This window comes from Passer domesticus, chromosome 4 (genome assembly GCF_036417665.1).
Source record: "Passer domesticus isolate bPasDom1 chromosome 4, bPasDom1.hap1, whole genome shotgun sequence".
In the NCBI taxonomy this organism is placed as follows: domain Eukaryota; kingdom Metazoa; phylum Chordata; class Aves; order Passeriformes; family Passeridae; genus Passer; species Passer domesticus.
The window spans coordinates 47,102,654-47,128,167 of record NC_087477.1 but is presented as its reverse complement, the minus strand read 5'-3'; the positions used below and the strand labels follow the sequence as shown (position 1 = coordinate 47,128,167).

At 38.6% G+C, this 25,514-nt stretch overlaps 2 protein-coding genes across 4 annotated transcripts in view; one reads left to right on the top strand and one right to left on the bottom strand.

The window, feature by feature from the left end:
- LOC135299148 (uncharacterized) overlaps positions 1–25,514 on the bottom strand; it is a 475,254-nt gene that overhangs the window by 350,226 nt on the left and 99,514 nt on the right. The gene's annotated exons all lie outside the window — the stretch shown is intronic.
- On the top strand, positions 1,577–17,709 carry AADAT (aminoadipate aminotransferase). Of its 3 annotated transcripts, none has more exons than XM_064417691.1 (14): positions 1,577–1,663; positions 2,547–2,615; positions 4,260–4,428; positions 5,454–5,586; positions 6,264–6,338; positions 7,792–8,001; positions 8,520–8,585; positions 9,747–9,829; positions 11,028–11,124; positions 11,941–12,002; positions 14,260–14,324; positions 14,801–14,907; positions 15,548–15,649; positions 16,798–17,709. In XM_064417691.1, exons 2-14 carry the CDS (start codon positions 2,549–2,551, stop codon positions 16,837–16,839), a joined length of 1,278 nt encoding a protein of 425 aa, XP_064273761.1. In that variant the 5' UTR covers positions 1,577–1,663; positions 2,547–2,548; the 3' UTR covers positions 16,840–17,709. The 3 variants fall into 3 exon arrangements, with proteins under 3 accessions (XP_064273761.1, XP_064273760.1, XP_064273758.1); XM_064417690.1 differs by lacking the exon at positions 1,577–1,663 and adding an exon at positions 1,726–1,766; XM_064417688.1 differs by lacking the exon at positions 1,577–1,663 and adding an exon at positions 1,892–1,978.

The following is a 25,514-nucleotide window of genomic DNA, read 5'->3' as shown; positions in this document are numbered from 1 at the left end:
TTCACACGTCAACCAAGAAAACAATTCTTCCTGACTGCATCCCAAACTTGACAGGAACTCCATTTCTATTTCAACCTACTCCATCTAATTATGAAGCCTTTCAGCAGATCCAAATACTGCATAAAGTCACCCAAATTAAAGAAGCGGGGAGAAAAAAAGATAACTTGTTAAGGCATCTCATCTTTCTTCTAGAGACATTTTGCTCTCATACCTCAGCTTTGCCTTCAGCAAGTTTTGGAAAGCTACAATTAAAACATGCTTTGAGCACTGGGTACTGAAAAGCCTGGTGATTTCCTGAATTAAATGCCTAGAAATGCATTGGAACCTAGAAATGCTCCAATGCTCATCCTGTCCAGTATTTTTACTCTCCTGCCTCCAAGTTAACTACACAGACCTATATGTTGCAAAGCACAGCTGATTTTGCATGTTCTCACACTGGTTTCTTTCAGACTACACCTAGATCCATTTCAGGAGTAAGGGCCATGGCAGCCCCAGAGTGCTGGAGTCCAAAGCCCTGACTAGAAAATGAGGTTGTGTCTCTGCACCTTTCTCAGCAGCAGCAGCAGCTACACCACCAGTTACATGTGTTGCACAGGCAACAGCATTTGACACCCAGGAAGGAGGGACATGTCACACCATCCTCCTGCTTTTCCTTCCACGAACCCTACTCAACTGTGGGGAAAAAAATTACCTACAGATGTCACACATCGAACTTTGCTTCCTTTTATGAGTAAAACCTTTAGTGGAAACATCATAAAGTTGATTCAAGTGTGACCATTACCATTACGAGGGAGTGATTCTGCCCCCTACTCCACTGTTAGGAGACCTCCTACCCAGAGTGCTCCCAGCACAGGAAAGATATTGACCTGTTGGAGAAAGGGCAGAGGAGGGTCATGAAGGCTGGAGCACCTCTTCTATGAAGATAGTCTGAAAGAACTGGGGTTGTTCAACTAAAGACTCCAACTTAGAGCACCTTCAGGTACCCAAAGAGGACAAGAGAGCTGCAGAGGGACTTTTTACACCTGCCAATGGCTGGGTGTGGTGTCCCAATGGTAGAAATGGCTTCAAATTGAGAAAGAGTAGATTTAGACTGGATAATAGAGAGAAAATCTTAACTGTGAGGGTGATGAGGCACTGCCACAGGTTTCCCAGAGAAATTGTGGATGCCCCACCCTGAAAGTGTTCAATGCCATGTTGGATGGAACTTTGAGCAACCTGGTCTAGTAGAAAGCGTCCCTGCCCGTGGCACAGGGGTTGCAACTAGATCATCTTGAAGGTCCCTTCCAAGCCAAACCATTCTGTACTTCTCCTCCGTTTTCCCCCACCGCCAATCCCAGCTTCGCCCCGCCGGCCCGGCGCCCGCCCACAGCGGGGCCGGCCCGGCGCCCGCCCACAGCGGGGCCGGCCCGGCGCCCGCCCACAGCGGGGCCGGCCCGGCGCCCGCCCACAGCGGGGCCGGCCCGGCGCCCGCCCACAGCGGGGCCGGCCCGGCGCCCGCCCACAGCGGGGCCGGCCCGGCGCCCGCCCACAGCGGGGCCGGCCCGGCGCCCGCCCACAGCGGGGCCGGCCCGGCGCCCGCCCACAGCGGGGCCGGCCCGGCGCCCGCCCACAGCGGGGCCGCCGCTGCCCGCCTGCCCGCCCGCCGGCCCCGCGCCCTCCGCCGGTAGGTGCCCGCGGCCGCACCGAACGCTCCGCACAGCGGGACGGCGCCGGTCGGGAGCTCGGGGTGGCCCCGGGGGCTCGGTGCCCCCTCCGGGGGAGCTGGGGTCGGTGGGCAGCGAGGGGCTGTCTCGGGATCGCCTCGGGGAGGGCGGCGAAGCGGCGCTCAGCTATCCCGTAAAACACAGCCCAGCCGCCCTTGTGTGCGGGCAGCACCGCGCCTGTGCCGGGCTGCAGGGGGAGCGGAGGTACGGGAGGTATTTTTAGGAAGCACGAGTTGTGTTTTTTCAAGGCGGCCTTGCTCGGGAGATCGTTTCTGGTAACTGCCGACACATGCGTGTTGCTGTGGCTGCTCTTTGCCCTTCCATTTCACTTCTCTGCTTGCTTTCCCCTCGAAGGAGATGCCTTCTTGTGGCCTTTCCAGGCCATCGTGCTTCCTGCCCGACTGTAGTTCACTATTCACTTAATCTCTATGGGCACCAGGGAAAAGGAGGAAAATACTCGTCAGCTGCTTTTGAAAGACGTTCTTAATTATCCTTTCCAAAAAAACTCTAACTTGACAAGTGTTGTGACTTATAATGATGGCTTGCAATCCTAAAAGCACTTCAAATGCAGTGCTTAAAACAGCTAAATAAAGCTGGATTCTCATTAACTAAAAAAAGAGCTGATGGTTGTTTAAGACCCATCAAATCTTCAGATTTGTAATTGCCATTAAATCTCCAGAGCTGACAGTAAAGGGAGGGGAAAGGGCTTTTTCCTCCTCACTGGCATACCACAAACTAACCAGATCAAAAGCATTACTTGTGGAAGATGCACATACTAAAGTGCACTGCAGTTCATATTCCCTTTTCTAGCTTCATGTCCAACTAATTATTCTTTTTCCATAGATATGAATTACTCTAGGTTCATCACCACTGTGAGTGCAGCAAGAAAAGCATCTCCAATAAGACTGCTGAGTGAGTACATGTCCCTTCTTCCCAGCTTCTCTGAAAGTACTATTCTATGTTCTGGTCTGTGCTGGGGTACCATGGCTTAAGGCTTTAAAAGGTTTGAAAGAAAATCATGCTGTAAGCTGACAAAGCCACTTGACTTTTGTCAAGCAGAGATGCCAAGCAGGTATAAAGAAAAATACAGTGAATAGCCTTAAACCAGTTCAGAAACCCATCCAGACAGACGAGTTAACACTATCACTTTAACAAGTGACTGAAAAGTCTCTGCTACTGTCTCTGAACCCAGGCTTTTGGCACAGTTTGCAACTGAGTTTATGTTGTGTGTCCAGGAGCAAGCAGCTGCTAGTTACTTCAAATTCAGTCCCAGCATGTTTCTTTCCACCTCATTTTCTTGTATCCTGTTCATGTCCATAAATGTTTCAGTACCCCCACCCACTCAGTATTACTACACTTTCCTTTTCCATATTAATCTATCTTTAGGCTACAATATTACATTGTCTTCCATGTGACAGATGGAAGAGCTTAACTGCCTACTTGTTTACTCAGTTGAAACCCACAGAGACCTGACAGAATCCAAACATGAGACATATATCACTATTTCAGCCTTCAGGGGTCAATTTCCCCTCTTGGTAAGGGGCTGGCATTTACTGTTCTGCGTAAAATTCTTCACACAGGTACAGCTAAGTCATGTAGTTCACTCTAGGCAGCCTCTTTTTCAGTGATCAGTTAATATGCATCATAACAGAAGTATTAAGCAGCACAGGTCCTGTAGATAGACATACTGAGCCTGCAGTTTTGATGACAAAGTAAATCTCTCTTTACCAGGCCAAAAGTCACAGGCATAACACAAATGGGTGAAATAACTGATAAGGATTAACTCCCCATGTTCAAGTCTGCTAAAAAGCACTGGAAAATAAACTCAGTAACAGGCCTCTTTTAAGCCAGATCTGATGTCATCTGACCTCTCATATCTGGTGTAAAACTGTCAAGCCAGCATGAATGCCATACTGTGTTTTCAGATTTAATGCAATCAAGTGCCCTTGCTGGATTAAGGTCTGGTCTGCACTGCATAGATTGGATCTGAATGATTGTGAAACTGTGACTTAAAGGCGGGAATTAAGATTTTCTTCATAGCAAATTACTGATACAGTGCCTCTGCCACTAAAATTGGGCTGCTGGAAACATTTCCATTCCCTTATAGAAAAGCTGTAATCATCTGTCAGTATAGCTGCCAGATCAGCTGAAGTGAGACTGAATGAAAAACAGAACAAAAAACAAAGCCATTCATTTCTAGTCGGTCTAAACAGATTATTGAGATTTTAAATTCTTGAAGCTCAAAAGACATCAGTCATGACAGTTTTTGTAATAGAGCTGTCCAGATTGTTTCAAAACAATTACAAATAACTTTTTTAACTTAATTTTTTTTTTTAGTCTGTCCTAACAGTATCTCCCTCCTAAGGCCCCCAAACACCTATTCAATCCAAGCAGAAAGATGACTTTAAGAAGAGTTATCCTTTTGAATTCATGATAGTTAAACAAGTAAATTGAAAAATAGAACAAGTTTTCTGGGCCATTATTAAATATTGATTAAAGGATATAATCACCATTGTTATAATCAAATTGTAACCAAGGTGTTTCCTTTTACTCTAGCTGAATTGATGCAGAAGTCTCCTCCATCTCTCATCTCTCTGGCTGGAGGGGCACCAAATCCTAATCTTTTTCCATTTAAGAAGGCAACTGTTGACATTGGACATGGAACACCTATTGAGATTGGGGAAGATCTGATGAAGAGAGCTCTCCAGTACTCAGCCTCAGCAGGGTATCTGTTACAGCTTCTTGCACTTTAAGACACCAGAAGCTGAGGATCATAATATCCTTTATTATTGCATTAAGTCACCTGTGTTTTCAAAACCTGTTCATAAAGCCCTTTTTCAAAAAATAGGTTTTTCCCAAAACCCATGGGTTTTATTTCAACTTGCCTCGCTACTTACATTTGAGTTCCAGTGGAAAATTTTGCAATGAGTTGTGTAAAAAGAAAAAAAAATCACTTAAATCACTTAAAACCCTAATCCTAGTATTTCTCAAGCCAGAGCATTTCCTAGCTGTTAGTATTTGAGAATCCAGACACCCAAATCAGATATTATTTTAAAGATGCTGTATCACAACACATTGTTTCTATGTTTTGGAGTATTTCTTTTCATTTAGCACCATATACTAAAGTCAGTGTGTAGAATTTGTGGTAATTGAGTGGAGGTATTTATAGAATTGTCATTTTTGCTACAAAAATTGCATATCATTATATTGCTTTAGTGCTCACGTAAACTTTTCAGCAGACAGCACTGAGTCAGGTGAGGACAGGTTTGCAAAAATACTTGGGTACCTACAGAGACATATGGGGCATCAGTTAAAACTTTTCTTAATATTTAAATGAACCAACCATTTGTGAACATCTTACCAGATCTTAAGACTTTTTGGAAAATGTGGTTTAGAAATCTTTGTAATCTGCAGCAGGTTACAAGCAGCATGAAGAACTTTGTCACACTGCCACATTAGATTACAGAATGATCATTTCTAGGAGTGGGTATTGTTCAGCCTCCACTCTGTTTCATCCTTGGCAAATAATTTCTGCCCAGATTACACTATGATAATTTGGTGTATGGAGCACAGATGCCCATCTCATTTTCTTGATTTGATAAAGCAGTCATAGCAATTGCATTTAAGTGTATCTGTGTGACAGTTGAAATCAAACTCAGGACTGCATGCTAGATTTGGCAGGGATTTGGAGGAACAGGCTAGCTTTGCCCTATATAAGGTCCTAGATATGTCTTCTTTTTCATGTTTCAGGATTCCAGAGCTGTTGTCTTGGCTAAAAGATTTCCAGAGGAGCTTACATGATCCCCCCACAGCCAACTACAGTCCTGAGCAAGGACAGATGGAAGTGTGTGTCACAACTGGCAGCCAGGAAGGCTTGTGTAAAGTAAGATCAAAAGATTCATATGCTAGAAGCATTTCATTCAGAGAGACGTTTATTCTTCCATCAGTTCAGCTATATTCAGCATTAAGTGCTCTCTATAACTATATGCAGGGTACAGTTTCATATTTTCTTGCTCCACAGATATGAATTACTCTAGCTTCATGTACAAGATACGGGAAATTAAATAAATTGGAGTGGCATTCTAGACTGTCAGGAGTGCATGAAAGTTCAGGTAACCAAAGAGCCTGTGTAGAAAACATGCTATAAGGTGACATATCATGTTACTCAAGTAGTGCAAAAATAAGTGCATAGATGCTTTACCATAATTCTATTTTAAATGTTTCTTCTAATTTTTACTTCCTGATTTTTTGGGGTTTTTACTTCATGAAATAATTACCCTTTCCAGTCCACTCTCACTGCTGTTTAGTTGTTTCTTTCTATAAGTTATACAATAGAAATGGTGCTTCAGAGCACTGTCTTTCCATGTCAAGTTGGTAACCTGTCTTAATTTGGCTCTGAAGCAGATTTTTCATCCATTCATTGCCTTTCTCACAGACAGGATATTGATATGGTTAGAGAATTACTAGTATCTAATCAAGGTTTTTAATCCCACTAAGTCAAAAGTACAAAGCACATGCATAAAATCTAAACAATCTTTAAAATAACGTTCTCTTTCGCAGGTGTTTGAAATGCTCATTAATCCTGGAGACAACATCCTTTTGGATGCACCCACATACTCAGGGACACTAGCAGCTGTAAGTATTCCTTAGCTACAATGCACTGTGAATGTTACATTTGAGCTAAACAGCAGTTTGGTATCTGATCTGCAGTCTTATAAACACTGTCTGTATTTGCCATAAAAACATATCTATGACTCAAGATTTTAGTGTCCAACCAGTAAAGTTCATAAATACTGACTCATAAAAGGTTTCCTACTAAAAGTTCTATGAAAGCTATTTAAAGTTCCTCTTCAAGCACTAGTTCATTCGAGGGCTAAGATCACACATGGGACTGGAAGGAAAGCCATCAGGACCTAGTTTGGTTGAATTAAATTTATAACAAGTGGGTGTGTTAACATGTCAGCATGTTTACCTGAAGTAAAATCAGGTCATATATGGGTGCTTTCAGGCCTATGCAAATATGATACTATTTAAAATTATCATATACTCTGATCATGATCATATACTCATGATCAGAGTATATGATAATTTTAAATAGTATCATATTTGCATAGGCCTGAAAGCACCCATATATGACTACAAAGACATTAATTACTGAGAACTATACAAAAGCAGCAAAGTTTACTTCTGAAAAGTAATTTAATCAGTATAAAATTAAATGCCAGCTCAAAATGCCTAAGAGTTACAAGAAGGGTTAGAATAAATACACCACAAATTCAGTTGTCCCCCCTTTCATCAAAATAAATTGTTATGCTTACTGTCCTCAATTTGAATATATATTCTAATCAGCTGTATTTTTTAGAAATGTATTTTGACAATGCAGCAGCTTGCAGTTTTACTTAAAAATGCAGAGCACTACATGGTACAAATTGAAATTCCACAGAGGAGAGACAGCAAGATTTTTCATTGGTGTTTTACCTATATTTTTTCATACTGCTGTCAACATGTCACTGCAGTAGCATCATTTCATTCTCCTTTATATTGCTGGATATATCTGTTGAGAGAAGAGATTCTTTGCCCTTTGTCAGGGAAGAGTAGCTTAGAGCTCTGACATTTCCACCCAAGTAGAGTGTAAATTGTCAGTAGGAAACAAAGGTGCTGTGACCTTAACTGTCTGTGGTGAGCGCATGAGAAGTCCTGAGAGAACAGGTCAGATTTACAAAGTCCTTTTCTGCTTGAAAAACCAAATCTGACTTCCTAGAGAAGAGCAGCAATTGAACATAGGAGTTACCTGTGGCAGAGAGAATAGGGACAGGCGTGCTGCGTTTTCCTTGGAACCAGGTCGCTACAACAGTTACCCATTTCCTCTGAGTTGGCTTAGTAGAACAAATAAAGAGTAACATGGTAAGTTTGACAAGCCTTACAGCAAATTCAGGCAAACTTTTATTTGACTCATGAGCAAATGGAGTTTGAGATAGCTATAAAATCAAAAAGAAAGACTTTGTATTGATGAAATGTTATGGTGACAATGACAAAAGAAGGTCTTTGAATTACACAATTATGACAGTTGTGTTCCTTCTATCAACAGCTGAGACCCTTGGGTTGTAATATAATTAATATTCCCAGTGACCAACATGGCATTATTCCAAAAGCTTTAAAAGAAATTCTGTCTGCTTGGAGCCCAGAGGATATAAAAAATTGTAGCAATCGCCTCCCAAAATTCCTGTACACTATTCCAAATGGATGCAATCCAACTGGCAATTCACTGACCACAGAGCGCAAAAAGGAGATTTACCAGGTATGGAGCTGTGGTCTTGTGAACTTTGTAGGTGGAAATGGATAAATATCAGTCTTGTTTCAGTTGAAAGTATCCCATGTTTGGTATTTGGGCCCATTTGGTCCAGGTGACATTCCTCCTAGAACTTGTTTCTAGCAGAATTTCTTCCACAGCAGCTCTTCAGAGGTAGACTATGCCTTAGGTAAATTGTTTTTCAATGGTAGCCCACTGGCAGCTGGTATCTTTGCCATGGGCTTCTAACAGGACTTATTTCATGTTGCCTGCACATTTTGAATGCCACATGGAACAGAGCTTGAGTTGCATAGGAGGGTCTGTGTACTACAGGTACTGTGATTAGTCTTACAATTTTTTGATACCTAAATTGGGCACTTGAAGGCTTCTCATCATGGGGGCCTCTATATAATGAATGGCCAACCAATACAATCATAATATGATGCTGGTCAAAAAAAAACCACCTGACTGAATTTGCAGTGTCTTTAACTTTTATTCCTTTTGTTACTTTTTATTAATTTATTTAGCTTGCAAGAAAATATGATTTTCTCATAATAGAAGATGATCCTTACTACTTTCTTCAGTTTGAAAAGGTAATTTTTCTTTCATAATTCTTAGTAACACCTTATTTTCTGGGAGAAACTAAGGTTTCACAAGAGAACTGAGGTTTGGGCCCTATACTTCCTGCATGGCTCTTCTTCCTGTCCTACCAAGGCCTCACAGTCTGTGGCTCCTTTCAGTAATTTTCCCCTTTGTGGTATTTTATATTCTGTTAATTAGTGGTTCAAATTTCTCAAGCCTCATACAGGATAGAATTTTGCAGCAATTAGAAAATGACAAAGACTTTGTGTTTAGAGGAAAGCAAGTATGCAACTGAAGCAGCACTTGAAGTTTACAGCCTCTTACTGCTTCTTTCTCTCTGTCTCTTCTTTCATTCAGCAGAAGACTACTCTGCATCTACTATAACCCATTTTCATCCCTTTGCCTTTTGGAGAATCTGGGAGTTCTCCCAGGTACCACATATAGTGGTACTGGATAGGCAGCTTCCCTTCGTGTAAATTTTCTGCAAATTTCCTACATGAATCTACAGTTAGTCAGTCTTTAAAAGTACCTAACTTCAGAAATCAAAATGAGTCTTACAAAGCACTAAAACATTGGTAGAAGATAAAGGTCAGCATTTACTCTTTTGAAATATGTTTTTATGGAAGAAGGCAATAAAACTACCTCACTTACTCATTGACTAGTATTGTGAAGTGAAGGTTTGTAAGAAAATGTAGAGGAGAAGATGGAAAAACAGAATTCTTGATAAGGAAAAAATATGCTGGACTCAGATCTTCACAATTTGGTTGTATCTCCTGATTTAATTTTTTTAAAAAAGCAAAGCAAAATGCTATAAGGATCATTTTAGAAATTGCAGTACCTCTTTACTCCACAAGAAATCTTGGCAGAAAAATCATTATTTCTCTCTCCTTCTAATGGCATCATACCAATACTTAAACTGAACACTTGTGTGCTGAGCAGTGGGCTAAGCAATCATCAAAAATTAACAAAGCTGACTTCTTAAAGATGTTTACAGAATATTGTAATCACATCTCAGAAAGCTAGGCTAAACAATCATTTGTCAGCAAGTTACTGCAATTTTTTCCTTGGAATACACGTTTGAGAAATTAACTGTGTCTTCCTAGTAAAAAAAAAAAAATCCATTATAATCCTTACTAGCACCTTGAATTTTGTTTTTTATTTTTTATTCCAAGCCATGGGCTCCAACTTTCCTCTCAATGGATGTGGATGGCCGGGTTATCAGGACCGACTCTTTCTCTAAAATTCTCTCATCTGGGTAAGGCCAGCTGCAGACCACTTAGCATTGCCTATTCAGTTAAGATGCAAGACTTCATATGAAGTGATGAGACATGCCATAGTGTTTTCTCATTTAATAACTATCCACTTCTGGAATGAACTTCTGAATCAATGGCTTTTCACAGTCTTCTCTCTTTTCATGTCATCTCTTGGCAGTCATTTTACTCCAGGTTCTGTTTCTCTTCTGATGCAGATAGCTAAGCTTCTCCCCGCAAGCAGCCCATTCTCGCAGGCACCATCTAGGCAGAAATACAGATGCTGGAACTCTTAGGAGCTTTTCTCTTTTCTATTTCTTTGTGTCTATCTCTTAGTATTCCTGCAAGCTCCCTGAACATGTAATACAGAAAAGAAACTATCATTCTTCACAAACTGTTCATAGGTTTGTACTGATGTCCAACCTTCCAATTCTTTCAGGTTGTTTCCACCTGCCAGAAAAAGAACCAGCTTGGCTGTTTTCCATTTCACATAAGTCAGTGTATTTGATTTTTAGCTTGCTTTTTTTCTGTTAACCTAATAGATATAAAAAAATTATGTGAATTCTGTATTGGCAGCCAGTGGATTATAACCCATCCTAGAGAAAGTGAGGAGACAACATATCGCCAAGTGTGATTGCATTTTCAGAAGTGACACCACAAAATGGCATGACACACAGTATTATCTTTTCTAAAGACACGTATGAGTTAATGGGTTCCATTTTTCTTCAAATACAATCTTCAGCCATTCTGTAAAGATGGGTAATAAGAATTGAAGCATAAGTAACCATCTAGTATATCTATATTCCATTCCTTCTGCTGAAAGAGAGCAAAAGAGTCACGTCATTTGCCACTTATCTGTTTGTCATAAAGCCTGAGCATTCATGATGTTTTATTATGGGAAAACTTGTCTTTCCTTCTCTTTGATTCAAGTTATCTTTATGGTTCCAAACATAGATTTTGTCCTGAAGCTTCATAACTATGCAGCTACTATAAGCATTAAAACCTCTTAAATATTTTTATTTCATGACTTTGATACTTGGCTTCTAAATTGTATAACCTGAGGGCAGTATTAAGGTATAGATAAATTTGAATGCACAAGAGATCCTTACACTATCAATAAAATTGTTGCATGTTTTCCCATAAAATCTCAAAATATTATCACATTGCATTTCTGAAGTAACTTTTCGTTTGTTTGGTTTCCAGTTTAAGAATAGGTTTTCTGACGGGTCCCAAGCCTCTCATCGACAGAGTTGTTCTACACATTCAGGTGTCAACAATGCACACCAGCACTTTCACACAGGCAAGTACCAAGCCACCAAATGAATTGTGTTTAGAGAAAACAACATATCCCAAGTTATAAGAAACCACAAGTAAACAGCTTTGTACTTTCATAACTGCTCTGCATTTTCACAGTTTTGTTTATACAAATTCATTGTCAATTCTGCCAAAAGAAGATACCATCACAGAACTCAGAACCAGAGCTAGAGGGTTGTCTCAGTGCATGGATAGTACAGCTGATATCCCTTAACCCTCAGATTTCAAGAATCAAATTTTGAAATATTTTATCTCTTCCTAGTAGGTTTTTTACAACTTCAATGTAAAGCACAGTACGGAAGAAACACTCATTTATTTTTTTTTTATTCTACTTTTCGATTAAAACAATACTGGCAGCCCACAAAGACATTTCAAAGCAAGCTGACAACTACAGCCCCTTTATGGTTAGTAATAAGGAAAGGAGACAGTGAACACATCTAAATATGGCTTCCGTCTTCCAGCTCCATTAGTTCGTCACTGTTAAAGCGGAGAGGCCGATGTGGACAGGAAGGTAAAGCAATATACAGTGCCTTCCTCTTTATCCCCAGTTATCATATTTACCTCTTCATCCATTTTTCCCTCCCCCCACCCAAGCTTCCAAATACTGCCATGAACCTTGGAGACACCAGTAACATGGACAATAATAACCTTGGCATCTCTGTTTATAAAGGGCTCCAAGAGACACCGCATGCAATTTTGTGTCTGGGGAATGTTGAATAGTGCATCTGGCTATGGATCTTTTGCTGATTGTGGAACAGTCCTGTTAAAAACATAGTATTGATGATGTGTTTTATTTCTGTAGATTATGGTATCACAGCTGCTTCAGCAGTGGGGACAAAAGGGTTTCTTGGAGCATATAGACAGGTAGGGTTATGTTCTATGCTGAATCCTATCGTCTGTTATTCTGTTACTTGTTACCTACAGCAAACATTCCTTTTAGTAAACAATTCAGAGTAGGTGCATCAGCATTAGACCAAGTAGGTAAGACAGGTCACCAAGGCTGTTGGGTTCACACAAGAGCCCTGATGAAGAGACACAGTGTGAAGTTGCAGACAGGCAGATCAGGGCACATCACCTCCTGCTCCAGGCAGACCATCTGCCAGTCCATTGGCACAGACATCATGTAGCTCCCACCTGGAGGGAACTTGGGAGGATCCTAGAAACTTCAAGCTAGTGAAGAAAGTTCTGATCCCTGATAAAGTGTTAGGGTCTATAGCAAAAGCTGAGATCGCTGAGCACAGAATCTATTGAGAAAGAGTCAGCATAGCTTTTATAAAGGGAGTTCTCTAAGTTAGCGGGAATTTACACTCTTGCCATCCTTGATTGTGGATACTGATGGAAAAACAGCGAAGTTCATCTACACGCACTAAACATTGTCTGAACGATGCCTCTCGCTGGCAGAGAGAGAGCACTGGGCTACCATCTAACTCATAAGACATTTCTTGCATACTGACTGACACACGTTTAGTTTTCACTTATTATGCAGGAGGAGCATATTTCTCTTGACAGTCACTGACTCATTTTATGTGCTCTACTTTGATATCATTAGAGCCCCAAGTTTCTCACTTCAGTAGGAGTGTGCTACACTTTGCAAAGGCCTCTAACAACAACATGAGCAAAACATGCAAAAAATTCTTATACCTCACTGTAACAGCCACTTGTGTCCCCTTGATGTTCATACTGTAAACAGGAATATTTGAGAAAAAAAAGCAAAAAACAAACCGGACACATCAGCTTTAGCATTGCTTTGTTTTAAGATTTAGGAACATAAAGATAAGTGTCACAGAGGAGCTTGGACCACACTTTAGCTCAACTTTCAGTAGTTCCCAAAAAATAAATCCCAAATGCATCTCTTCACTTATGTCATTCTTATGGGCCAAAAGGCAGCCTTGATCAAGCCCAAGCAGCACCATTCTTCCACTAATGAAAATAGGGCTGCAGTGGGGCAGCTGCAATGCTTTATAACCTTACTGATGAGGCCCCAGAGCTGACTGCAATCTTTTCCAGCTGATTTCATTTGTACAGAGGTGAGGTGTTAGATTAGGCATTGGAGTAGATTATCTGGTTTTTGCAGCAGTTACATTTTTGAGGAAGTTTCATCTTAGTAATTGTTATGATCTCAGCATGTAATTAAAATGGTAACAGGATTTGCAATTTTGGTAAAAACTGCACAAAGGAGATTTACTCTTTCATATAGAATGTAGCAATAGATATAACTGAGCCCCAAAACTATTTAAGTATCTGGAGGTATTGGTGTTTTTGTATCAGATGTAATAAAATACATCCATAAATCAAAGCTATTGGTTCAGAAAGTATTTTTAAAATACAAGCGTAAAATTATGTAAATTATGCAAATTACTAAGGATGTTTTCTTAAGACTTGGGAACACATTTGCATTTGAATTATGAACTCAGTATCAGGCATTTCTCATGTGTCTTCCATTGCACAGCTGTGTCATTTTATGTCGACAAAAGCCACTGCACGTGACTTGTCCATGGTGAAGCCTGGGTTAGGTAATTTTTCCCAATAAGAGATTAAATTATTTGAAAGTTTTACTTACAGTATGAAGGAGATAAGTTCAAAAGTTCAGAAAAGGGGAAGCTGTCAAACAGTTGTGACAGGTTTATCATATGATTTGCTTTTTACCTTGTCAGATGTCATTTCCATGTGTACCTGTTATACACATTCAACCCAAATGTACAAATATTAAGCCTGTGCTTTTGCATATGTTAAAGTCCCTAATTTTCTTCAGTGTGTGTGCTTTGTGCACTAAATACTGTTAACAGGACTTGTATACACTGCTATAGTAGACAGATTGGCTGTAATATGTAAAAGGTTTCTATGATATGTGTAAAGCTGAGGAAGCAGCCACAGGGACTTCCTCTGTCTGATTGATCAGTGCTCTGATGGAGATGCAGTGAAGCATATACCAAGTTTTGGATACATATACAAAGTTTTATGCACACAGTATACTGTCTTGTGCCCACCTAGGATTAGCTTATATTTCTATTAAATGTGCACTTGAGTTGTTGAAGTAGAAAAACTTTGTTTCTGCCTTCAGAAACAAATAGACTCTGAAAGGATATGAGTTCATGACTTGGAATTGATAATTTTCTTTCAGAGTGGTGGACTTCTACAGGATACAGCGGGATGCAATGCTCACTGCTGCTGACAAGTGGTTAAAAGGTCAGAGTGCAACACAGATAATCACTTAATTCTTTTTGCTAGCTATTTATCATCTTTGTACTCAAGAAAAATCACTTAAGTTCATTTCTTGACTGAAGTGACAGATAAGCACTATAAGCAAATCGATTGCATTAAATATTAAGCTTAGGACAAACTCTCTATTGCTGCATTTTTGTGCTTTCTGGTAGGACAGGGAGATAGATGGGGATTAAAAAAAGCTCACCACATTACTATTTAAAGTAATTTTACAAAGAGCCTGTATTTCACTTCATTATGTTCTTATACTTTTGTTGTTTAAAATCTCTGTCTTTAAAAAATCTCTTAATTTAAAAGAAGATATAAAAAAATCACTATAGTAATAGTGATAGTAATGTTTGTATCAGTAAATCTAAAACATTGCTGAATCTATGATGTATCCATTAGAAGTGGGGCATAATTTTCTTTCTTGATTCCATTTTCTCTCTCTCTTTCTCCAGACTTGGCAGAATGGTACCCTCCTGCTGCTGGCATGTTCTTATGGATCAAAATTAAGGGTATTTCTGATACACAGCAGCTGATAATGGAAAAGGCTTTGAAGAAAGAAGTATGACATGTGATTTAATGACTTGTGATCTTAAAAAAAAGGGAGGGATAAGATATCTGCATCTATCCATATGTGCACACGTAAAAAAGTAGGGGGACTTGCTGTGCACCATCATAAAGTCTGCAAGTCAGGCACTGTGGCAGAGTTATTGATTAACAAAATATTTTCATTACTCCATTCATGTTGATATTTTATCAGTTTACTTAAATTGAAATCAGTATAACATATGGTAAAATGTCATTATATATGACATATATATAATATTAATATATATACCTATATGTATGATGGCTGTTGACTAATTTTTTTGAATGAGAGAGAAATTGAGTTTGGTTTTATTTCTCCAATTTATAAGACCCAGCACTGTGTACTGAGTAAGCTACACCCCAGGTGCTTCTAAGCACCTTGTGATGATATGAATGAGACTTGGTAACCACAACCTAAGACCCTTTGGTGTCATTATGAGAAGTCTGGTTACATGTTGCATATTTTTGTCTCCTCATTTTGAAAAAAAAGAATATATTACACCATGTTCACACTTAGAAGTGTGTAAGCACTGATCTTTCTCAAATTTAATTTAACATAGTGTTTTAAAAATGTAGAAGTGGTAATAACTGTGTGGTTAATCACTTTTTTGCAGGTATTACTGGTTCCTGGAGGAGCATTCAATATTGATAGTTCAGAGCCTAGTTCTTATGTCAGAGCCTCCTTCTCTCTGCCTTCTCCTGCCCAGATGGATCTGGTGAGATTTTTTTTTTACTTTCTTATCAAGACAGTTTCTCACACAGTAATGATCCTTTATCTTTTGCATCCTTCTCCTTATATTTTTTCTTGAATGTTAGAGATTTTAGTCTGTAGGTGATTAAGCAGTACTTTCACAGCAGCATTAGCTGTTCCTTAAGCAAGATACTCATTGAAATGATCTTCAAGATACCAAATTTTGAGGACCACTTAGAATTTTTTGGTGTATCTCATACATAGAATGTCTCACACTTAAACCTCCCAGACATTATTTATAAATGCTTTACTGAAGCCAGAGTATTTGCTAAGCATTAGCAGGCATCATGTGTCTTTCAGAGTTTGGATTCCCCTGATTCTGAGATTGAATTACCTGTGTTCTTTCTTGTGTGTGTGTTGGCAATTCTTTATAAGAAAGTTTCTTTCATACAATTTACATACATGCTTTATTTTATTATTTATTTATTTATTCTTTTATTTATTTATTAATCTTTTATGTGTTTTAGGAGCCTTTTTGATGTTATTTGGCTCTATCTATAAAATCAGTGGGAGAAAAGATAGGAGACATTTATTTGTGCAGATTTAATACTGATTTGATTGGGGTGCTCGAAACAGTTCAGTATTTGTAGTTGTATTTTCATGCAGTTATGAAGGCTTGTAACAGATAAGTTTTTCTTTTTAGTTCTTCTTTATTTCTTCTACTTTTTCCTTTTTTTTTGTTAAAGTAACTCATAACCATACTATTGACAATCAAGCTGTATTTTTATATGCTTCTCCACTACACTTTTCTTCCTTTTTTTCATTTTTGGAGTCCCCGGGCAGTAATATTAAGTTAAAGAGACACTCTTTCAGGGATCACTAGTTTGTTAGAAGTTACATCTGAACTCCAAATAACCTTTGAACATCAATATATGCATTTTTCTGTTTCAGAAATCTCTGCCTTTTATTTCCTTTTATTTATAATCGGAAGCTTTGTGCAGTCAAACCCCATACATGATTTTATAAAAGAAAAAGAAAGACTATCAGCCGAACTTTGCATTATGAAATATTGATTCTATAGAGTTAGGGCAATTTTAGTAGCTTTACAGGTTTGACGTGTTCCATATTCATGTAATGCTGAAATATAAATGTGAACCATATTTTTCATTGCAGGCCTTCAAGAGACTGGCTGACCTTATAAAAGAATCTTTGTGAAAAAGCTAAATAGAGCTCTTGCAGTAATAAAAATCATCTCCAGAAAATAGTTATTAACATTTGGATTTCGTCAGAACACTTTATAAGCAAGCACAATACAGTGGATGTTTCCTTAGATCTTTTCAGCTAAAAAAAAAGACTGAAAATGAAAGTGAAAAACAATTTGTCTAATCTTTTTTTGACAGGACATTGCAATACTAAATGTATCCAATTCAGAAACATTTTAAATACTCAAAACCAAAATGTTCTATTTCCTGTAAAATCCATGGTTTTGTTAGATTTGAATTGATTTTTGTTCTGACTTTCATTTTCCATTTGAGTTGGGAAACAGAAGTTGCACTTGAGGTGGTCTTAGCCACTATTACTTCTCACTGTTAATATCAGCTGATACAGTCCTCCAAAATCTTATGTTGGAATTGTCTCATGGGTCACTTCCATTCTTGTCCTTCTGTATGGCATCTGTTTTTAATGATTTGAGGATTAGTATTTAATTCTACTGAAGTTTTGTCAGATAAAGTTAATGTAACTGTGTTAAAAAAATTAAAACTGATCCAAGGAAATGAGGCTATGATTACAAATAAACTGGGGTCCCTTGCAATTTGCAAGGGTATTCTCTAATTTTTGGAAGGTATTCTGATTACTGTTTTTTACTTCAATCTGTGAATAATTACTCTGTACCTGTGGTAGAAAATCTCTGGTTTGCCAAGGCATGTGTATGTACTAAAGGAACTACTCTTGGTTATTAAGTCAGATGTAGTGGTGAATGGAGAGTGTAAGTAACTGAACAGGGAACATGGTGGAATGGACACTACCCTGACACTGCCAGATGCAAACAAAATGAAAAAAATAAAGAAATGTTTCAGTGTCTTATTTCTTGGTTATTGTCATCCCAAACATTTGATACTGAGCAACAGGTACAAAACCTTCACAGAGTTTCAACTGATCTGATTCTCCAAGGCTTCCCATTTGGATTAGTGACTTCAGTTTTACTTGCTGTTTGGATGAAAGCACTGTGATTTTCCACTAATATCAGATGGCTGTTTCTTTTTGTGCAACTGTTCAGAATTTCAAAGTAAAACATTGTTCAAGGATCTAGTTAGCCATTCAGCAGCCCAGACAACCCAAGCAAATAAGGGTCAGGCACAACCTGGAAGTTTCACAACAGAAATTATTACTACAAATTATTATTATTATTACAAATTATTGTAATACTTACAATAATTTTCATTCCTTCTTTTCCCCCTAGTTATAAATAGCATGTGTCACAACAAACCAGCACAGATATATGCCTTTCCCAGCATCCCTCCCAGGGGCAGGATCATTCCAGTGCCTCTAGCCCAGCATCACTTTTCATGTCAGTCTCAAGCCTTTTAATTTAGTCGCACATCCACACCATCTTGAGCAGCATATCTTGGCTCAATCCTTTGCTAAATTCCCAGATTACTGCAGCTTTTAGGTAAATCTACTGGAGAGGAACTGACATAGGTGGGCAAGGTGGTGCAGTGGATGGGGCTGGCTCCTCCTCAGAGTCAGGCTGAGCAAGGACAGCCAGGATCCATGGAGTGACAAAGTATAGGGAGAGCTTGCAGTCCCAAATCTGCCCTCAGGGTGCCAACACTGTCTTTGAAGACAAATTTGCCCCATTTTACATAGTTTGATGGTGCTAATGGAGGATCCAAACTAGCAGTGCCTCCTGTGCAGTGCCGCTCAACAGGAAGTATTCACGTCTCAACTCAACGCATAAGCATGTGTAGAAATGAGGAAAACTAATGTTGCTGTCAGGCAATTTTTATCTTGGGCTCAATTGCAAAAATTATTTTATACAACAACAAATTTATGTCTTTTTAATTAAAATAATATTTTTATAGAGGAATAAATGTAAACAAAATTTAAGACTGATTTTAGTTCTCAGGAGTGTCAAATATTTTGGTTGTATTGTCATTCATCCAAACCTGAATTTGATAAAATCAAAATATCATTATTAAGTAGGCCTTAAATTGGTGATGTGTTGAATAAAATACCTCTTAGTTTTCAGAGAACTAAATGTTAAATTTGGTTGAATGTAAGCAAAATGCAATTCCATTTGTGCCACATTACCCGGTTTTGCTATCAGCTAATTTAATTTAGAGAGAGGGTTTTTTTTTTCCCAACTGTGATGTAATTAAATTAATATCCTGAACAATGCAAATTGAACAATGGCAGTGAAATCCTATATGCACATGTTGTTTCCATGAACCTCTTAATGCACATTTTCTCCCTCTCTTGGGGAGAGCTTTCACTGTTATTAAATGTTCGTGGAGGAAGTCACTTGGAACAAAAGGTGGGCAGCATATTCGGATAGGAAGAAATGACATGGCAATGGAAAGTTTTGGGTTTCCCTTTTCATTTCCTCCATCCACGAGCAAATAACCTCTCTCATTCATAGCTGGGTTTAAGCCATCTGATTCAAGTGACAATGTGTCACTGGGGAAGAGAGGACACAGAGGAAAGGAAGGGCAGGGCTCGGTGTGGGGAGCACAGCCTGGTGGGGCAGTGGAGGAGGAGGTTGCTGCAGTGCTGGAGGGGGCTGCCTGGCACGGGCAGTCCCCCACAGCCTGGCTCGTACTCCTGAGTGAGCATTTAGCTGCTCATTCTCTTGTACCTGCACTCTGGTTCCACTGCATCTTCACCCTTTTGGCAGATGAAAACCACCTAGAAATTCTGGGCAAACTCTGGACACTTGCAAATTCTATTTGCATTTTATAAAAACCTACTTGTATTTCCGTTCTACTTGTATTTTAAAATCTTGTGACCTACACATCCGCAGTTCTTTTGGTCCTGCCTTTGCAATCTGGACTGTGACCCACTGAGGCGAATATGTAAAAGAATTCCATTGAACTGTGCTGTGCATGTCCTAACCTGTCTTGTTTTCTTTATTGTTCAATAGCAGGTTTTGAGCAGCCCACTCCAGACAGTCTTATATGGGAATAGAATAGTTGCAATGTATGAACTGTAATTATTCTGAATAAAAATGCAAAGAACCATTTTCATTCTTCTAATACTGTTCCCAGGAATACCATGCTGTGCCTCACTTTTCTCCTAATGATTATGGAAACTATTGTGCAAACCTGCAAAGCACAGAAGTCACAAGGAGAGAAGAATAAGGGTCTTGCTGATTCTTTTCAAGAATTAATATCCCAGAAACATGTTAACAAATCTGGCTACAGCTAGAAGATTACCTGTAGATGTATAGAATGTGGAGAATACCTTCAGAATTATATTTTCTTTTTATTTTCAAATTATAATATATCAGATGTGGATTGACATAACAAGTGGATATGCTGTAATATGGTCTGGGAACAATTAACATGAAAGTGTTTCTGTTCCTTGATGTACACAGAACTTCGACCTTTTTCTACATTTGGCTAATAATAAACTTAAGATACTTTGCTGCAGTTTCATCCAATAAATCAAGCATTAACAGAGGTAGATAAAGTTCTTTTAAAATTGTTTTATTGCCTTATATGGAATGTATAATTTAATAAACTCTCTGAGTGTCTGTCTTTCTACAAAAACTACTAATAAAGTGGAGGAATGGAAAGATCACTTCAGTTTTCTTGGTGGATTATACGAAATCTTATTTTCAACACAGTTCCAAGAACTTGGAAGATGTTACTTAATAAGAAAATAAGCTAATTTCTGTGACTGTGAGGAAGACTGGCCAGTTACTCTCTTAGTACAAGCCTAGCCAGGTAAATTGTAAACATTTGAGGCAATGCACTAACAAGAAAGCAAACAGTTAATAGCTTTTTAGTAATGCCTAAGAAAAAAAGATACTTTAGCACCCAAACAAATAGAAAACAGCCTTGATTTTTAGAGAATTAACCAACACTTTCGCATCTCTGCTTTTTATCTTTCCTGGATTTCTTTGTTCAACTCTTTTAAGGATGTTTCTAATCCACAGGGACCTCAAGTGACATAATTTGCCAGTAATTAAAGCAAATTATTTTCTTACAATTGCCACCAATCTTTTTTTTATCCTTTACAGATATGCTATTACCTTATTCTCTGCACTTGTAGGCCACATCATACACAACCCTATCAATAACTAATCTCTGGCTAGTGGCAAGTCTGACCCTAACTATTTTTCATTTAAGGTAGCCAGCATCACTTTAGGAGACCAGCACTAATTTTAGAGAGATGTAACTCAGAAGGGTAACTATCTGGAATATAATATTGGCTATATCTTCAATAACAGCAGTTATGCCAAATGAATAAATGTGTTATTTCTTTCTGCCTCCTAATTGGCATAATGATTCCCATTTGGATCTTTTTATTTCTTTTTATTAGCTATTCTTGCTTATTACCCTAGCAAGTCTGTGATAAGCCATAGATGTTAGATTAGTTTCCACATAATAGATGTGAAGAGAGGGCTTTTAGAAAGCAACATGCACAGATGGTTCAAACTCTGTGGATATCAGTCATGCTTGCAAGGGCTGTTTATTGTGAACAAGAATCCCAGGGACTCACGAGTTTCAAAGCCAAAAGAAATCATCACCTTTATAAGAAAGGCCATACATTTTCATTACCTCTGAGAAGGATAACCCATCTTGATTTTAAGACTTGAAATGATGAAAGACACACCAGCATAATCTGTTGGATTAAACAGCCCTTCATTTACATGGCATTCTCTTCAGTCATGTCACTCGTATTAATTCAGCTATTTCCCTAAAGCCAAAAGTAAGGGATAAAAAGGATATTTCAAAAGTTTGGAGCTGCACTCCTAATTAATGAATTTTCCAAAGATTTTCTGTTAATCTCCTCAAAATCTACCCTAATCAGGGTAAATATATTTCCCTTTAAGACAGGAAGGTTTTGTAAAGTAGATAAAACAGTGAATAGGAAAGACATCAGTGGAAATAGTTTCTGTATTGGCAAATCGCTCTTTGCTGCTTGGTGTCAAAAATAAGGAAATCAAATTTTAGCCTTTTGTGATTATCATAATATCATAAGCAACATAGATATCTGATGTTAGGAGCATTTTTTTTTTTTTAAGACCATTGGATCTGCCTTGTTTTGAATCCTGGCAATTCAGGTCTTGGGCTACTTTGTAGAAGTGGCATTGAGGAAACTAATTTGGAGTTCCTTATCTGTAGTACCAAAGCCATGAAGGCAGGATGGGGTAAAACGTTCATACAATCCCCTCACTGTTTCTAAAAGTAAAACTGGTTTTCAGAGTGGGTAAAGTATTTAGGGAAGTGAAGTCCTACTGATTTTTTTTATATTAGACTCTCGAATGACAAAGTTAATTTTTAAAACAGAACTAAAATTTCTAATACCATTACATTATTTTGATAAATCCCATGTAAAAAGTTTCATGATTCAAAACTGTAAGGGCAAGAGGAAATCTTTGCCACTTGAAAGTTTCCTGAATGAAATGTTGCAATGCTGTGACTACGTGTACAACTCATTGCATCTGAGGTCTAATAAGAGTGAAAAATACATTTACAAACTGATTAATAGTGTGCACTGACCTTTCTTTCACTGTTTAAAATAAAATATTGGTGATGTTCAGGACAACTGAAGTAAGAAGGATAACACTAGAGCTAAGCTCAATAGCAGAGGAGGAAAGGAAAGTAGGACAAAGCATGTAAAAAAAGTCCAATGACTAAAGACAAGTAGAAATCTTCCCCAGAGCCAGACACAGATTGTTGAGACTTGCTCTGTTAGAGACGGTTCTAATACTCATTCACAGTTCTAACCACACTTTCTGATCATGAAATGGCCTTCTTTGTCAAGGGATAAAAATATTTTACTTCTCTAAAATTTGTACCAAATTGTGTATTAAGGATAATAAACACCAGTCTGAAACAACCATATATCACTATGTAACTACTGGCACTTTGAAGAATCTCATAAAAAATTTGGCTTACTCTGTTTGTTCCCCAGGCTGTAACAGAATTCTTCTAATAGCTTTGCTAACATCTTTGCCTCCAAACTAGGCATTCAATAGCTGTCACAGCTTGCTTCCAGTAGCAGCTTCACAGACCACAGAAAATACAATATGCTGTGATAAATGAGCTACACAAATGTTTTGCTCCTGCCAAAAACTGAAACTCACAACAAAACCTTGCTCTTGTACCTTAACGTTACACAGGATTTCATGCAGAGTAAATATATAAATGGATCTGAAAAAGGGATTAAACACAATGATTTGGAACAGGACCATAAAAGACTTTTGAACACAAAAGTGTGTGGATCTGTGAGGTCCATATCAGGATTCCCTAGCCCAATGATTGCCTGAATGGGAAAGGATTACTAAATAGTTCCCCGTTTTTTATGCTCTTGCTTTGGCCATTGACAGAAATATTACACTGGACAAAAGAAAATTTATCTTAACTAATACAGCAATACAGATGTTTTAGCTTGTCTCTGATTTAGCAAGGACTGCTCAGCTAAGACATATTATTGTGTAGGAAGTGAGTGACAGTGAGAATTAAAATCTAGAGCCAAGCTATAGAGCAATCTGCAATTCATGCATAGGCACTGGCTCAGTTTACTGCTAAGTTCAAGCTTTTCTTAAGGTCACATCTTTTCCCCAGTCTTGTGCTCAGCTCAAGGCAGTGGCTACATTATCATGCAGAGTCCATATACAATATCTCATTTCCCCATTGTAACTGCAACTGAATACAGATGTACTGATCAGCTGCATTGGAACAACATGTTGGTTATGTAACAAAGAGAAAAAAATCCTGATGGTGTCACCACATGGGCAGAGGATTGTAAAAGGGTTTTACTTGAATTTCCTACTCCTTTCTGAGTAACTCCAAATGAGTCCCTTTAGTCTCTGTATCCCCATGGTAATAATGATAGCTAACATCCTTTGTAAAGGACTTTGATATACAATGATGCTATTGACATTTCCAGGTACTTCCATAATAAAACTACATAGTAGAACATGACAAAGAATGCAAATTCATGTGTCATGATCTTTTTTATGGCTGCAAAGAGGAATATTATCCATTTCGTCTTTTGTGATTTGAAGAGGTAAAAATTCTTTTCCGAATTTCCTAGTATTTGGTGGGGAGAAGAGAGCAAAGATAAGAGTATACATCCTGTCTTTAAGAATCTAAACAAGTAGCCCTGATATCACTTCCATGCCAGGAGAGTTATCTCTCCAGTTACTCTGAAGGTGGTGGAGAAAGAGAGGTGCATCTGGACCAGGAGGCTTCATTGCTCTGGGTCACTCTGGCTGCACTCAAGACCCCATCTATCCCCAGCAAGGGGACAGAGGCCTGGGAGGACAACCTTCCTCCCCAGGCTCCCATACTGCCCCAGCCTCCTGTGCTGCACAAGCCTGAATGCAGAGACTGTGGCATTCAGTGACTGTGACCCTGTGCTAAACAAGGCAGCTGCATTCTGCATGCTTTCTAACCTGCCACAGTGGCTCTCACATGCTTAAGCAGACCGACTTTGAAGTGGCATTTGCCTTAAAAGTCTTACTATGGCAGAGCATCAGAGTTGTCGCTGAATTACAGTGCCTGTCATTTGTACATCCCTTCATAAGCACTTCCTAAAAACATCTCCACACGGAGCTACTGCAAGAACTGGTCCTGTGTTTTCATTTCAATTTTATTTGAAGCGTAGGGCAGGAAATGGGGAAAACCCATCAATATAGTACCCCTCATACCAGTAATTATGAAGGGTTATTAATATTTATAAAGCTTTTTAAACTGGCTTATTTACTAGATGTGGCTCTAGGAATTCATGTCCAAAAATGTCAATTTATGAAGGCCACAATGTACATATCTTCATCTGAATGATTCACATTGGTTGATACAATTAATCTTTTCTATAGCTGAGGTTTAAAATTGAGTCAGATGAATTGTATTACTATTGTTCTTTTTTCCTTCTGTTGCCAGTGACTCACTTCAGTACAGAGGACTTTATTTTAGGTATTGAAAGCTCTGTGAGAAGAAGCTCATATTTTAAAGTTCTTTTCATTACATTCTTGTTGTTTCATGTCATGCTGTATCTCCTGCTAGAGATGTGTATTAGTGGCAGCCTAGTGGAGGTTTTTAGAAATTCATGCAATTATTTTTTCTTCATTAATGACAGCAGATAATTGTAGGTTTGGTGTTAATACACCTCACTCATTTATAGCTTTATTTTTCCCTTCATGCCTTAAGCACTAATATTTCTGTTAGTGGAAGCTGAGGGCCTGATACATCTGCTATTTTTCCTCCTGGATAAGCACTGCTCCAGAACAGTGATGAGGAAATAACTCCACAGTGTGCAGACAGCTGTGGTTCCCAGCACTCTGCAACATCCTTCTCATGGTACAACTATAGTCCAGTCATATTGTTAAACTCATACACTCAACCCATCATCTTTGCAACTAAGGATACTTTTCTACAGCAGGCCTAAAGAGTTCACATTTCTATTTAGCTGAGATTTATTAAAAATAAAATTAGACCTTTTAGCTTATCCAACACTGATTATCAGCACAATTCTATGAATGCAGATCTCAGAGAATATCTTGGCCCTTTCATTCAGATGTCCATCAGTGTGTCCTCCCTTTCCACCTATTCCAGCTTCAATTTCTTGCATAAGATTAAACAGCAGCGGGGTTTCAGTGCTGTCAAAAGCAGAAAACATGGAAACAATATTTTGCTAGCAAAAGAAAATTTTAAAGG

Excerpts from the sequence above, each read along its gene's own strand:
- AADAT (XM_064417691.1), top strand. The coding sequence starts at position 2,549 with ATGAATTACTCTAGGTTCATCACCACTGTGAGTGCAGCAAGAAAAGCA. Across the intron at positions 5,587-6,263 it reads GCCAGGAAGGCTTGTGTAAA|GTGTTTGAAATGCTCATTAA; the intron begins GTAAGATCAAAA and ends TCTCTTTCGCAG. Across the intron at positions 9,830-11,027 it reads TCTAAAATTCTCTCATCTGG|TTTAAGAATAGGTTTTCTGA; the intron begins GTAAGGCCAGCT and ends TTTGGTTTCCAG.